The 15125-nt window shown below is 33.2% G+C and overlaps 1 protein-coding gene across 8 annotated transcripts in view; it reads right to left on the bottom strand.

The window, feature by feature from the left end:
• Nucleotides 1–15125, bottom strand: part of LOC138332299 (leucine-rich repeat-containing protein 74B-like) — an 82660-nt gene that overhangs the window by 14646 nt on the left and 52889 nt on the right. For 6 of the 8 annotated variants that reach the window (XR_011209803.1, XM_069280332.1, XM_069280331.1 and 3 more), the window contains exons 2-12: nt 12525–12714; nt 11010–11129; nt 6106–6278; nt 5455–5562; nt 4890–4983; nt 4570–4619; nt 3101–3268; nt 2307–2422; nt 1964–2042; nt 1223–1318; nt 664–906 (exon numbers count right to left, since the gene is read on the bottom strand). Coding sequence is in view for 7 of the 8 variants with exons in the window: in XM_069280332.1 (XP_069136433.1) it covers nt 664–906; nt 1223–1318; nt 1964–2042; nt 2307–2422; nt 3101–3268; nt 4570–4619; nt 4890–4983; nt 5455–5562; nt 6106–6278; nt 11010–11129; nt 12525–12714 (1437 nt within the window). In the remaining variant the exon portion in view is untranslated. Of the gene's footprint in view, nt 1–663; nt 907–1222; nt 1319–1963; nt 2043–2306; nt 2423–3100; nt 3269–4569; nt 4620–4889; nt 4984–5454; nt 5563–6105; nt 6279–10022; nt 10041–11009; nt 11130–12524; nt 12715–15125 lie in introns of all 8 variants that reach the window. The other 2 variants (XM_069280334.1, XM_069280335.1) reach the window with 2 other exon arrangements.

Genomic DNA, 15125 nt, shown 5'->3' with positions numbered 1-15125 from the left:
CACAACATGTTTGCGCATTATTTTCTTAGCTTTACAACACCTATCACTAGTTACCTTGTTTCGACAAAAACTGAGACGGTTTAAAGCAAACTTTGCACACTGGAGAAAACATTATAAAGGTTTGGCTTATATGTATCACATTACTACCTTGTTTTTGTATACATATCATATATCATAACAACATATATTCTTGTAATGTCACAGACCTGTCTATGTTGAGGAAGTTAAAGCATACCAATCATTTCTCATACACAGAAACAATTTATTTATATTCATATGAGTATAGAAGTTATCTGTTTACAAATGGTCTATATATTTGAATGCAACAAACTTAAATATCATAATTATGCAATATCATCTGTGTGCACTGTAAATGTGAATATATTTTTTTTTGTCTGTGTAGAAAGGGTCAGCTTTAAAACACAAAGTACTTTTAAGAGCCAAGAACATCTTGGTTTACAACAGAGTTATCTCCCTTGCAGTAGGTATCAATTGTGACCTCATTACTTTGTAAGCAAATATTACGCCGTTTTCTCTAAAAATAATATGTCGATACAATCATAAAACACCACATATCAATCAGTACCTACCCTCAAGGGCAGATAACTCTGTGATATATGCAGACTGAGCACTAATATACATTGTATATCCTTGTCTACCTACCTCTATGCCTTGTTGGAACTCTTCGTACGTCACACTCATACTTCCATCTTTATCAAACTTATTGAAGAAGTCCACAAGCCTGAGGTTGTTTTTCTGTATGTAGTTGGCCAGTTTGACCATGGGGTGGACAGGTTTCTTTGGCTTTTTAGGGGGCTCCATTCCCCCATGTTTTAATTTCATATCAGGGCATTGTTCTTGCACTTGTTTGTAAATATCATTAAAGTCATTGTTCACAAGAATATCCTGTTAAAAGAAAAACATTATTTCACATTGTAGCTAGTTTACTAAAATAAAGATGTCCCTTCATTTAATTTTTTTGAGTGTTATCTCTGTCAACCGTTATTGGTACCTCAATTTATCAAAAACATGTACATAATCAGCAACATGCATTTCAGATTTTCACATTTCCTTTTGTTTTGGTAGAGAAAATGATGACTTAGTTGATTTATCCTCTGAAAGTTTAATTTGGAAATAAATATTTGTATCTTTATATGAGCTACTCAAACACGTTAACAGTAAAAACAAAATGAATGATGTGAATTAAACATCAGATACTCACAGAAAAATCTAGCTCCTTTAAAATGCTGTTAGGATTGCGTAAAATGGCAGCACATATTCCATAGCACCCAGCACTCTGCATCGGATTCTTACCCATCTGTTAATATATAAACCACAGGTTATGATGATAGCACAATCATGTATGTCCTTGACGAGTTATTTACTTATCTCAACTACAACTGTCGCCAGAGTGGCAGAAGAATACCTCCTGCTCGGGCTAATTAGGTCATTTAATTAGTAATAATTCCATTAATAGGGGACAATAAAGAACCCTATAAAGTTTACTCAACTTCCTTTTATGTCAGGGTTCTGCGTACTGAATCTTATCAAAATCTGGTCCACAGTTTAGAAGGAGTTTGCCGGGAAAAGTTGTGCCTACAGACAGACAGAGAGACGGATGGATGGAAAACCCAATTCCAGTATACCCCTCCCCCCCTTTAACTTTGTTGAGGCGGTTATAATAAACTGCTTTCCTCTCCTGTTTTCTACTCTTTAGAGTATCTATCCAGGAATTCAGTTGTAACTACAGACAAAAATATATTTGTTTGTTTACACAGTTTTACAATAATAGAGAATACTAAATTGTTTCACCACACTTGTATACTGACCACCTGCTGTAATAAGATCACTTTCTTTGTGTCCCAATTGATCAATTTGAACACTTCGAGACACCTACTTTGACCTGTGTATAAAGACCTTGCATAGTCCCTCTTTAGCAGTCGTTCTATATCAGAAGGTTTACCTTTAGAGACACGAGAGTCTCATTCGCAGCTATTCCTTTGCCTAATATCACAGCACCCTCGGCAGTTATACGGTTATTCCTGTAGGAAAAAAATCAAATTCAATTTAAATGAAAAACATCAAACTGAAGGAGATCATCATTTTCAAGAAAAAAATAGACTCTGGTGTAAAGTTGATACCTTGAGTCTAGCTAACAACATTTGCTAGCTTAGGTGGGCCAATTTTGTTCTGTGATCAGGTTGTGACTCAATAAACTTGACGAAACTTGAATATATTGTTATGCTAACATGTATTTAGAGGGTATATATGGTCAGAATATACTGATTTCTAGCACCAGAACTCACGTTAAATCTAACTCCTCCAATGTCTGGTTGTTTTTGAGAGCGTCACACATAGCTATAGACCCATCTAGTCCGAAACCATTCCAGGACAAGTTGATTTTCTTCATGTATATATTATGCTAAAAAGAACAGCAAATATTACAGTAGATTTGAATAAATATAATAGCAAACATTACAGTAGATTTGTATAAATATAATAGCAAACATTACAGTAGATTTGTATAAATATAATAGCAAACATTACAGTAGATTTGTATAAATATAATAGCAAATATTACAGTAGATTTGTATAAATATAATAGCAAACATTACAGTAGATTTGTATAAATATAATAGCAAACATTACAGTAGATTTGTATAAATATAATAGCAAACATTACAGTAGATTTGTATAAATATAAAAGCAAACATCACTTCATAATGGTCACAAAGGTAAAATATCTCTCCTACAGTTGTAAGATCTTTTGTTTTTTATAATAATAGAAACAACATTTGAACCACACAGTTTTTTCATGGGGACATTTTTTAACTTCACAGGACATTAAATTTAATACAAACAACCTATCTTTCGGTATTTATTTTCAAGTGAAAAATAAAACATTTTTTTTTATTTCCATGAACTGTTTAGGTACATGTATCTATTTTATCGGTAAAAACTACAAAATTTTTGACAAGCAAAAATAATCAGCTATACACCTTGTAAAAGCATTCATTGTGCTGAATACACTGCCTTTCCACTTTAAAACATGCATGTTTTTTAATTTCCGAATATTGACAATCACTTAATAAATCTTTACCTTAATTCCCTGTGCGAGAGCTATAGCACCCTTCCTGCGTAGAGAGTTCCAGCTGAGGTCAAGTTCCTTCAGAGAGCTATTTTCAGCAATGGCGGGGCCTAGTGCCATACCCCCTAGCTCTCCAATCACATTCCGACTCAAATTTAGGTACTCTATTTTTGTTGTATTCTAGAAAAAAAATTATATAAACACAATGATTTTAAATTTAGGACTTTATTTGCATTATAACTTATTGTGATCAAATTACCTGTGAAACATGGTTATAACAAATTTCTTGGAACCAAGGAAAATTCTTTGTTTTAATCACCATTTGTTATGAAAGGGGGAAGCTAAGATCCTCATCCTTGATACAGTCAAACCTTGATGATTCAAACTCCAATGAATCGAATTTCTCACCTGTAATAGTGTGTCAAACGTTTTGTTTGGCCCCTTTCTTCACTATATAACATTACTAACAAACCCATGTATGAATCGTAGTTTTATGAATCAAAGTTCTCGATGTATCAATTTTTTTTCATTGGTCATTTGTTATAGAATCATAGGTAATTGACACTTGATGATTCGATTAAAAATTTACCTGTACAGATCAGGTGTTCGCCGATACCCCGCGGCATGCTGTCACACCTGTCTCGGGACAGACCTTCGCCAGACAATAGGGATTATGACAGCTTGTGTTGCTTGCTTGATACCATCAAAATAATTAATATCACTGATCACGCCGATACCGGGTGCTTTGTTTTTAAAAGCTACGTTATTAAATCATTAGTACGGCAAAGATACTGTTAGTCGTTTTTGATGTTTGCCACCGCCACTGGTAGTGGTTTGTAGAATTTACAGAATTGTAAATAGCGAGCCACATAATAGAGTATCTCATACTCAAAGCTGTTACATTACAAAACTTCGGCATTTATACTGGAGCAAATCCATCATTCTAAACCGAAGTATTTTTGGAGGCGTTGTAGCGCTTTCAGTTTCTTCTTTTTAGTTTCGTTTTTACACATGTTTTCGTTTTTATATTTATTCCATAATATTAACCATCGCTTTAATAGTCACCATATGTACATGGGTTAGGCCTAGTACATGTAAGTCTTGTTTATAATATATTGCTAACAATAGCAATACATGTGATTAATTGAATACTTCGTTTTTATTTTGTTTTGTTTGTGGTGAACACAATGATTATAAAGTTTACGGAACTGAGACGACATGTACACAACTACCACATTTGGTCTTGGTAAAAAAACATTGGTTTGATTCCAATCACGAATGATTCGAAGTCTCAATGTTTTGAAGTTGTTCTGTCGGTCCGTTGAACTTTGAAACATCAAGGTTTGACTGTACTTTATATCCTATGCCATGAGTCAATTTAGTAATATCCATTCTAAGACTTGCGTTTTATCATTATTTAGCCAAATAAATGCGATAAAGTTCATTAAAATTAGAATTATAATTCAAAGAATGGACCGTACCATGATAACATCAGCAAAAGCCAAGGCAGCTGTATCGTCAAAGTCGTTACCTGTAAATACAAACAAACATTACTAACAACAAGCCTTATCATCAAATTCATTAACTCGTTCATCCTTGAAGACATATTAGACTCTTCTAAATCAAAGTTTAGACCAGTCCATTATGAAATTTCAGGGGTGAACAAGTTCAATAACAACAGCAAAATTAATTGAAGAATTTTTTCTTAACAATCTTTTAGCTTGAAATACCATTCAAACATAAAGTCTCACCCCATACATCATCAGGAGGGTGATATGTGCATATCATATGAATTGCTTACCTGCTAATATGATATGTGTAAGTGTTGAGTTAGCATTGAGAATTTTCCCTAAATGTTCTGCCATGTGTGCCCCAAATTTGTTGTCTGATAAATCCTTAAAAACACAAAGGAAATAAATGAATGTATATAACGAATTTAAAATACATAACATCAGCTGTTTTCCTCCACCAATAGTCTTTTGTTCAATAGAAGTTATCTCCCCTTACATAACTGTAAACCATTACATCTAATGTTCATACTGTGTTAAATTTGAAGTTATCTCCCCTTACCTAATTGTAAACCATTACATCTAATGTTCATACTGTGTTCAATCTGAAGTTATCTCCCCTTACATAACTGTAAACCATAACATCTAATGTTCATACAGTGTTAAATATGAAGTTATCTTCCCTTACATAACTGTAAACCAGTACATCTAATGTTCACAACATGTTAAATCTGAAGTTATTTCCCCTTACCTAACTGTAAATTATTACATCTAATATATAATGTAGTAAACCTAGTTATCTCCCCTGATATAAACTGTAAACCACTATATCTTATATATATACTGTATGAAATGTACCAGGAATGTGATGAAGCAGTTCTCTTTAAGCATCTCACACACGGCCAGTCCACCATGATGTCCGAGCCAGTTATCACTCAGGTCCAGCTTCACTATCTGGGTGTTTGTCTGCAGACAATAATAGTAATTTGTATACTTGGCAGAATAAACCTACATTGTATATTACTTAGGCCAAAAAAAATTGTCGGTTTAGGGTTACATTGGCAAAACAAAATAGGGTCTGTCGGTCGGTCGGTCGGGAGGATTTTTTGTTATTTCAGTGTCTTTCACTCTAAAATAATGGCCGGAACCGGAGTCTGAGATGAAATCCCAACTTTAAATTTTTTTGTAGAAAAGTGGTAAAAAAAATTAAGGTAGGTCAGGTAACCCTATGCAGACATATTTTATTTTTTATTTGGCTTTATGCTTAAATACACTTATGATTCCAGCACTTCAAAGTACATGTACTGCAGTAATGTTTAATATAACCAAGGGCAACAGGAAGGTACATGTAACATTAATAATGTTAGCCATTGCTATGGGATTTATGCTATGGGATTTATGCTCATAGGTCTACAATACCATAACATATATTGATATGGGTTTTTCATGTCCATAGATCTACCTTGCCATAAGAGGCAATGCTATGGGTTTTGTGCCCATAGATCTTACCATTAGAGACATTGCTATGGGTTTCATGCCCATAGATCCCAGTCCATGGTGCTTCATACTAAGGTTCTGGTCATGCATGTGTCGCAGGAAGTAGGAAGCAGGTACGACGCCCATCTTTTTACAGCCTTCGATGTACGCTGTTCGACCAGTGCGGTCATATGTTGTAGTTTGTTCTGTAAACAGGATTTTATAAATGTTTTATAAAGAACTTTTATTTAATAAACTATGAACTCTGACAGTTTGATTTTGATAAAATGTACATGAATAATGATGAGAATTTTATAGGAGTTAGTCCTTAATAGGACTAACTTATTACTTTTCATGGCTGTGTTATGAATTTACTTTTTTTTTTTTTACATTTCTTTTTCTTCACAATACTTTTCTTTTTATTTGGTCATTATGGTAAATAGTCTTAGAAACTGCTTTCTGGACACGGCAACACACACAAATCAATACACAGCTATACAATTAAAAAAATGCATGCGCCAGACGTTCAAAACAACATGCAGGTAGGCGATGAGAACAGGGGATGGTTGGGGACCATCGTCAATCATTATACCACGTCAAACACAACTACATTTCCTTTTCATCAGTTAATGTTCAGCTTAGGTGCCTTTTGATGTTGATTGCGTTTGATTTCACCCCACACAGAACTCAGCCTTATTGTGTAATGATGTCAGATCAACAGGCACATAAATCAACAGCTTCGTGTGAAAAACAAAAAGATCAATAAAAACAACAGAAATGATTCATATGTTTTGTTTCTTAGTTACAATAGAGAAAATATGTAAGATAAATATTCAGATCTATAGAAAGTCAGATCTCACCCTCATCCTCTTTTAGATTTACCATTCCCAATATTCCATCATTTCATATTACAGAGTTATTTGCAGTGCTCCAGATAATGTTTAGGGGGGATGGGTGATTGTACTAGCACTTTTGAAAGATTATGTGCAAATAATTGTGTAAATATATATCTTAATCAAGAGCACATATTATTTAGACTCTTAAAAATAATTGGAAGTAACCTGATTCTACTAAATTTCTTCTGGTTTTATATCTGGATGTAAGCGGTCATACTATTTGGGTTGAGTATTGTATGGGTAATTTGTACACGTTCAAACAATTATAAGGGGTAATTGACAGGTTTCAATGGGTATTTTACCTGTGTACGCAGCTTAACTGGAGCACTGACTTGCCCGTGCAGGTATATAAAGTTTGTTATGAGTTTGTGTCCAAAAGTTTTGTTTTCTCTGAAAAATATTTTACTCTTACATGACATCACAATCAAAGCCAACCTTAGAGAGAAGATAAACTAGTATTACACTAAAAATAAAATAATCAAGTTATCATTCCTGAAAGCAGGTTTAGATTTTGATATCATGCTTTTGCGATGAAAGTACAAATGAATGATGTTTTCCTCATAAACAAAAGACGTTATATTATATACCTGCATTAAAGGGCAGACAACTGATAGTCTTGCCTAAAGAAAAGACTTAATTAGATGTCAGATTAGTCTCTTTATTAAAATATTTGTGTTAATACCACATGATAGAGTGAGTACAGCCTGATAATTACCTAGAGCCAATAAGTAAAATATACACCCAGTTACCAAATACAACTAAAAATCTTTTCATTCTATACTGAAATTTTATACAGTCAAACCTCGATGTATCGAAGTTCAAGGGACCGTCAGAAAAACTTTGAAACATCGAGACTTCGAATTATTCGTGGTTGAAATTAGACCGATGTTTTTTTTTTACCATGACCAACTGTGGTAGTTGTGTACATGTCGTCTCCGTTCCGTAAACTTTATAATCATTGTATTTACCACAAGCAAAACAAAATAAAAACAAAATATGCAATTAATCACATGTATTGCTATCGTAAGCAATACATACGTATATTATAAACAAGACTTACGTGTACAAGGCCTAACCCATGTACATGTGTTCATTTGGTGACTATTTAAGCGATGGTTAATATTATGGAATGAATATAAAAACGAAAACACGTGGTAAACAACTAAAACGGAGGAACCAAAAGCGCTACAACACCTACAAAATACTTCGATTTAGAATGATCGAATTGCTCCAGTATTTATGCCAAAGTTGTGCAATGTAACAGTTTTGAGTATGAGTTATTAATAATGTGGCTCGCTATTTACCGTTCCGTAAATTCTACAAACCGCTACCAATGGCGGCGGCGAACATCAAAACGACTAACGGTATCTTTGCCGTACTAATGATTTAATAACGCAGCTTGTAAAAACAAAGCACCGTGTATCGGCCTGATTAGTGATATTAATTATCTTGATGATAGCAAGCAAGCAACACAAGCTGTCATAATCCCTATTGTCCGGCGAAGGGCCGTCGCGAGACAGCTAACAGTTAGGTTTGACAGCATGCCGCGGGGTATCAGCGAACATGACACCTGATCTGTACAGGTAAATTTTTATTCGAATCATCGAGTGTCAGTTACTTATGATTCTATAACAAATGGTCCATGAAAAAAGTTCGATACATCGAGAACTTCGATTCATAAAACTTCGATTCATACATGGGTTAGTTAGTAATGTTATATAGTGAAGAAATTCGGGACCAGACAAAAAGTTCGATACAGCGCGAAATTCGATTCATCGAAGTTCGAATCATCGAGGTTTGACTGTAGTTCGGTACTGTCTAGTATAACGGGGCTATATGTGACATTATTTGTATCTTCAACATCGTCCACCAACATATGATCCACACATAGATAATGAAAAACAATGCTTGATTTCTATAAATAATATTGTTCTAAGCTCAGATTTTTTTTTCCAAAGGAAATTTTGTGTTTGAATGATTTGTGATTTAATTTGGAAATTCATAATATAGATGTAGTTTGATAGAAGTGACCTTTAATAATTCTCCCATAACCAAACTGTAACCTTGACCCTTTAAAATATTAATTATGACCTTAATCCTGCAAAATATTAATAATAACCTTGACCCTGTAAAACTATTCATTATGACCTTGACCTTTGTATAAACATCTCACCAACATCATATGGTTCATTGTCATTTTCATCTTTGTCATCAAGTGTGAAATGTAACCATTCTGTAATTGTTAAAAGTTTGAAACAGAAGATATAAAATAATCATATTGGATCAGAAAAAATGATCTGAAGGTAAAAAATATTAAGAAAATATAATAAGAAAGCCACAGTACGATGAAGCATTTATCTTTTTATAAACTGTGCTACTATTTAGAGTTACTTCCCTTTGTGTCATAGAGTACAGAAATAATATTGCAACGACTTAGTAGATGGTGGGATCAGTCTAAAGATTACTGACACGTTTTATGGTCTGACCTTAAAGGCAGCAGAATTATCTATCACACATTTGAAATGTTCCATTTTCTTATTTTTTTTTTTTTTTTTTTTTAAATGAGAAAAAATGACACCAAAAAGGTAAATAATTGTAGACAAAATTCATAAATAATAGTTATTCATGAATAATCAATTATATTTTTTTTTGTGATTTGTTGGAATTTAAGGAAAAACATTAAGAATATGATATAGTGATGACTCCTGCAATTACTTTATATTAAAATCATATATTTGTTCATTAATTCAAGATTTCCCATAAATCAAAGTTCAATACTACACAGTATTCAGGTACCCATTCAGACATTCATTTTTTTAATTGTACTACATGTACAGAAATTCTTGTGCAAAATCCATAATATCCATAATGATTTTTGAGGATGACTGGACATTATAAAACTCTTTATGCCTGCATTAACATATGAAAGGGGCACAGAAATTCTCCGATGTAGTGCAAGTTTTCTGTACAATTAGATGCAGACAATGAAAAAGGATGCAGACATAAGCAGTCAGACTTAATGCACATGCTAAAATAAAAATAATAAGGTTATACCCTCCGTATCATCACTCTCTAAAATAAAAGACAAAATCGGTCCTCTATAAAAATAAAAAACACTACCACGTGGAGCTAGAAACGGCAAATAAAAACTGCTCTAATGATCACCATGACAACTGGTTCATTGATTTTCCTGAATAGTAGACAATGGTATTTCATGAATGAAAGCAAAACATTCCGTACACCTAGAAGAGATAGTTTTTCTCTTTATATAAAGTATCCAAAATAATCATAAATAATCTTGTATAACTCAGGGTAGAAAGTATTACCAAGCTTTTAAAAAACTTTTTGTTTGATCACAATTCCTCCAGTCTTGCTTGTAATGAGCATTTTCGTATGCTTAAATATCCATGTTATTATATCGTAACCTAAAAAAATTGCTTCCAGCTTAAAACGTCATTTTTTAACCGAAAAGTCACTCAAGAAAATAAATTCAATGAACACAGCATTACTGGATCACATTAATCCTACATAATATGCTTCCATAAACTTATTAAGCCATATTACTTCCAAATGCTCACAAACTATGACATACAGTAATGGGTCAATACATTGTTCAATCCATTGTCATGCGCTGTATATTGTAAAATCAATTTTTTTCATTTCAATCCGCCAGTAGTTAATTTTAATAAAATCATTTTATATATACCTATTTATAGATATACATGGTATAGAAATACAAATTTTACAAATTTTACTCAATTTATATTTACCGGAAGGTCAATTTTGTTTCTGATATAAAATATTCTCATGTTTTAAATACATCTATTGCCCAATATTGCACTTTAAATTAAAAAAAAAAAAAAAAAATAACAGAAAAAAAAACAATCATTTAAAAAAAATTGATTTTACAATGTTCCCTAAACATTGGACCTTTTGTAAAATTGTCTAATTCTATATAACCACAACTACCACATGTTTACATACTCTTACTGAAATCCACTACTTCTACACGTCAAATAAAACTACCACAAGGTTACATACTGATGGTTTTATAAACATCATTCATGTCCGATATAAACTTGAGGCTGCTATCCATACAATAGGAGAATCGGAAAGCCTGAAAGTCTGCTATCATTTCCATGTGACTTCCATACGCAGGCACTAACAAAAACCACAAATATAACCATCAAATATACCGTAAAAACTACATTAAGAAACAGTGTTTATCTGTAATATATTCCATTAGTGTATCTGGAGTTGTACTTAATATCTCTGTTTTGAGATCCCAAAACGGCATCATTACAATTTACCGTCGATTACTCCCACCGTCTCGTGATTATGACGTCACAAAACTCATGTCAAATGACAACCTCCTACTCACCGGATGGTGGGAATAATCGACAATAAATTGTACTTTATCCACGTCATTTTGGGATCTCGAAACCCCCATCTTCAATTTAGTTCAATCCTGGCTTCGATTTCTAAAAACAAAAGTGCAGACTTAAGTCAAATCTGAAGTGTTTCTCCTTATGAAACTTATGTGAAAATTTTGATTGAAGTCACTTTCATCAGTTTGTTTTGAGAAATTGGGGCAATTTAACTTAAACACATAGAAGTCAAAGAATCTTTCTTAATATGCAATACATCTATGGTCAAAGTTTACATTTAATAACTCTTAAAACTAAAACCAAATAATATCTGACTTCAGGATTATTTGACTGGATTTTCAAAATGTTGACAAATGTTGTATACCTTTATGTAATAGACCAGGTAACACTTACAAGATTGCTTATTCTCTCGTAAAGAATAATTGTTTAATATACTAGCTCTTCACCAAATATGAAGATTAAACAAATTGTTGCAGGCGATACCTCTGTGGCATTAATGCTTTCAGGGTACAGTACGGTTAATTCCAGGACTGAAAAAAGTCTGTACAATTTCTAATGATACACTATCACAGGAAATTGTCATTTCATAGGTAATAACGGTACAGTAACTTAACATACATTAATCATGTAATGACAATTTAGCATAATCAAATACAAAGTTCATGGATCATGAACTGTAGTTTATAGATTTAATGTGAAATGTTCTATACACTTTTGATTAAATGCTTTCTGACAGAACTAATACATGTAGATGTTTCTAAATGACATTTACCAAAAACTTGTGATCCATAAAAAACAATTACAATATGTACTTTTTATCCGTTTAAAAATGATATTTTCTAAATGAATGAACTAGACATAATACTGGCGGACACATCTAAATCTCAATGTATGTTTATATCACAGATTAATTTTGGGAAAGATATGTAACATGAATGGTTGAATTAAAATACAATTATGAAATAGTTTTGATTCCATACAATTTTTATTGGCTTTTTAAAATGTTCAGCTAATTGTCATAACTTTTTTCCGAACAAAATTTGCCTTAACTGTTCCCTAATTGCAAAGAAATATCAATTATCATTCTTCAAATAGTTATACAAGATAGGGTCTTCCAAATTGACAACTTTTAGCTTTTATTTCTAGCATTGGAAGAGATATGTCATACCTTCAATTTCCAGGTCGGTATCAAATGCCTTCTCGTCTGTGATGTCCACAGTGGCAAAGTCGACCTCCAGGTGGGTCTTTTGTCGCGGGACGTCATCATTGTCTGTATCACTGTCTGAACTGTGTCCTGTCTCAAGACGAGACCCACTACTGGCTGGGCGAGACTTCCGGCTGCTAGCACGACTGATCGTCTGAAATAATAATGATAAATAACGGTTTAAAGAAAAGAAATGACAAATCATAACTCCGTTTTTTTTTATCTTGCATGAAAATTGTCCATCATACTTTAAGGATAATGTAAAATAAAGGTTTTCATCATCTTTTTAAAAATTTGACCAAAAATGTTTTTAAATAATTACTGTAATATTTTCTTTAACAAATGACCAAAGTTTATCAGAGTGGCAATGGACCACAGAAGTTAATTAGTCATACAGAGCTCTGAAATAACTTTGGTTACAATAATGTCAGACACCAGAAACCATTTTATACATTGATCACTGAATATTTAGTCACACAACTATGGTATATAAAGACAGGCTCTCTTGTAATGACGTTCATATCAGTGATTAGGGCAAATGGAAATAACTTTTGTTAAAGTGATTGTATTAATATTGAATTCAATTTTTATTCCAACAGCTTTTTTCATTGGAAATGGCAAAGTAATAGGCAAACTATAGAGAAGTCAGAATCTTTGATATATGTCACATAAACCCAAACATTTCTAATGAATAATAGTCCAGTTGATATCAGACACACGGTAATTGATTTAGAACTATCCTATTCGTGTGTCTCTCTTTCCATTTCCATTCAGGACTCACGCCCTCATGTATACAATGTTTGGTGTCTTAGTGGTAAACTTAGAGTACTAGACACCATATCAAGTATATCCTTCAAACTAAGATCAAATATCAATTATACAAATATTTATTTGCCGTTTTATAATTGTTTCTAGTGAAGTATATCTTTGGTTACTTTATAGGGTCATCTGAGCCTCCATTGACCATATAGATACACTGAGGGGTTTCCAGTCCTTCTGTACTAGTGAATACTAGGTATACACTCCTGGTATACAGGTATTTGGTTTGGATCATATTCTCTTGTATAAATAGTTCCTATATAAGGGCTAAGTCAATATAGGATCCAAGGTTTTCAATGTCTACAACAACACAACAAATACCGTAAATTACCAAAGTGCCCCCATCCCTATAACACCCTTCCCCCTTTAATTTGAGGCCTCCATTTCACTGACCTTGAATTAAAAGCAGAAACCTTTAAGTTTTTTTAATTTGATTTCTTTTTCAAATTATTTTTATGACTTAATTTGTGAAATAATTTTTCATAAAGGATAGTCCAAATTTGGTTCTATAAAGTGCCCACTTTTTTTCTTTAACTTGTGCATTGTGCACTTATTGGATCGAATACGGTGCTTCTTAAAATACTAATGATCAGCTTCAAACATTTCGGTGACAGACTTTGAACCAAACAGGAGATTATAACAGTAAATATGCTTAATTTGGCATGGAATGATAAAGGCATTCATTGTCAGTTACCTAATTACACTGAAATCATTACAGAAAAACTTCAAATCAGAGCAAAGATATTCTAACTTTACCTTGAGGTCAAGGTCACAATTACCTGTATATTTACTTGGCATGATACAAGTGTAAACTGTTTACCCTGTAGTCATTATAAAGAATGTATGGCCCGGACAAAAATTCTATGAATTAAACAGAATAAGAACAACAGAATCACAAAAATTTGTTTATACAGTCAAACCTGTCTATAAAGACCACCCGAGGGACAGCCAAACCTGTCTATAAAGACCACTCAAGGGACAGTCAAACCTGTCTATAAAGACCACACAAGGGACAGTCAAACCTGTCTATAAAGACCATCCGAGGGACAGTCAAACCTGTCTATACAGACCACCTGAGGGACCAAGAAGCAATAGTATCTATACACAGGACAAATTGTGTTGAAATAAGCCATTTGGAACCCTAAAAAGAGAGGTCTTAATATAGAGGTGGTCCCTAAGGCAGATTTGAAAGATGAAAAGTTCTCAGGAATACGACAGTCTGATTATTTCTGGTTTTGGTATTAGTCAACAATTCTCACAGCATTAGGATCTGGACTGTTTTCCAGAAACTTGATGTGGACTCAGTACAAAAGATCTAGTGTGTCTCTTTGACAGAGACATGAAGGACAACTAGGAAACAAATGATGTTTGGAGACAACCTTATCTCTGTTGTACTGGATTACTGGATTAGGCAATCAGGAAGGTTCTGTGGAGGTATCTACAGTATACAACAGTATACACATTATCTGATAAGGACTATACACTGGGTCCTTTATTACTGGACCCTTCACACTTAGTCTATCTCACCAGGAGTTTAACTATATCAACTTTATCATACAGTTTCTATCTCATGATGACTAGTCTAATGGTTTGTAATTATATCTTTACTGTCAACAAAAATTGAAGAAATAGTCAACAGGGATATCTGGGTGACTAAGACACCTGGTAGCCTGGTAGAGCATGTCTGACTAATGTTGAAGGGTCCTGAGTTTAATACTTGGTCTGGCCCCCATATTTTCATCTCTC

The sequence above is a fragment of the Argopecten irradians genome, chromosome 9, assembly GCF_041381155.1.
Source record: "Argopecten irradians isolate NY chromosome 9, Ai_NY, whole genome shotgun sequence".
NCBI lineage: Eukaryota > Metazoa > Mollusca > Bivalvia > Pectinida > Pectinidae > Argopecten > Argopecten irradians.
Note: the sequence above shows the minus strand (reverse complement) of the source record. Positions and strands in the feature narration are given on the sequence as shown.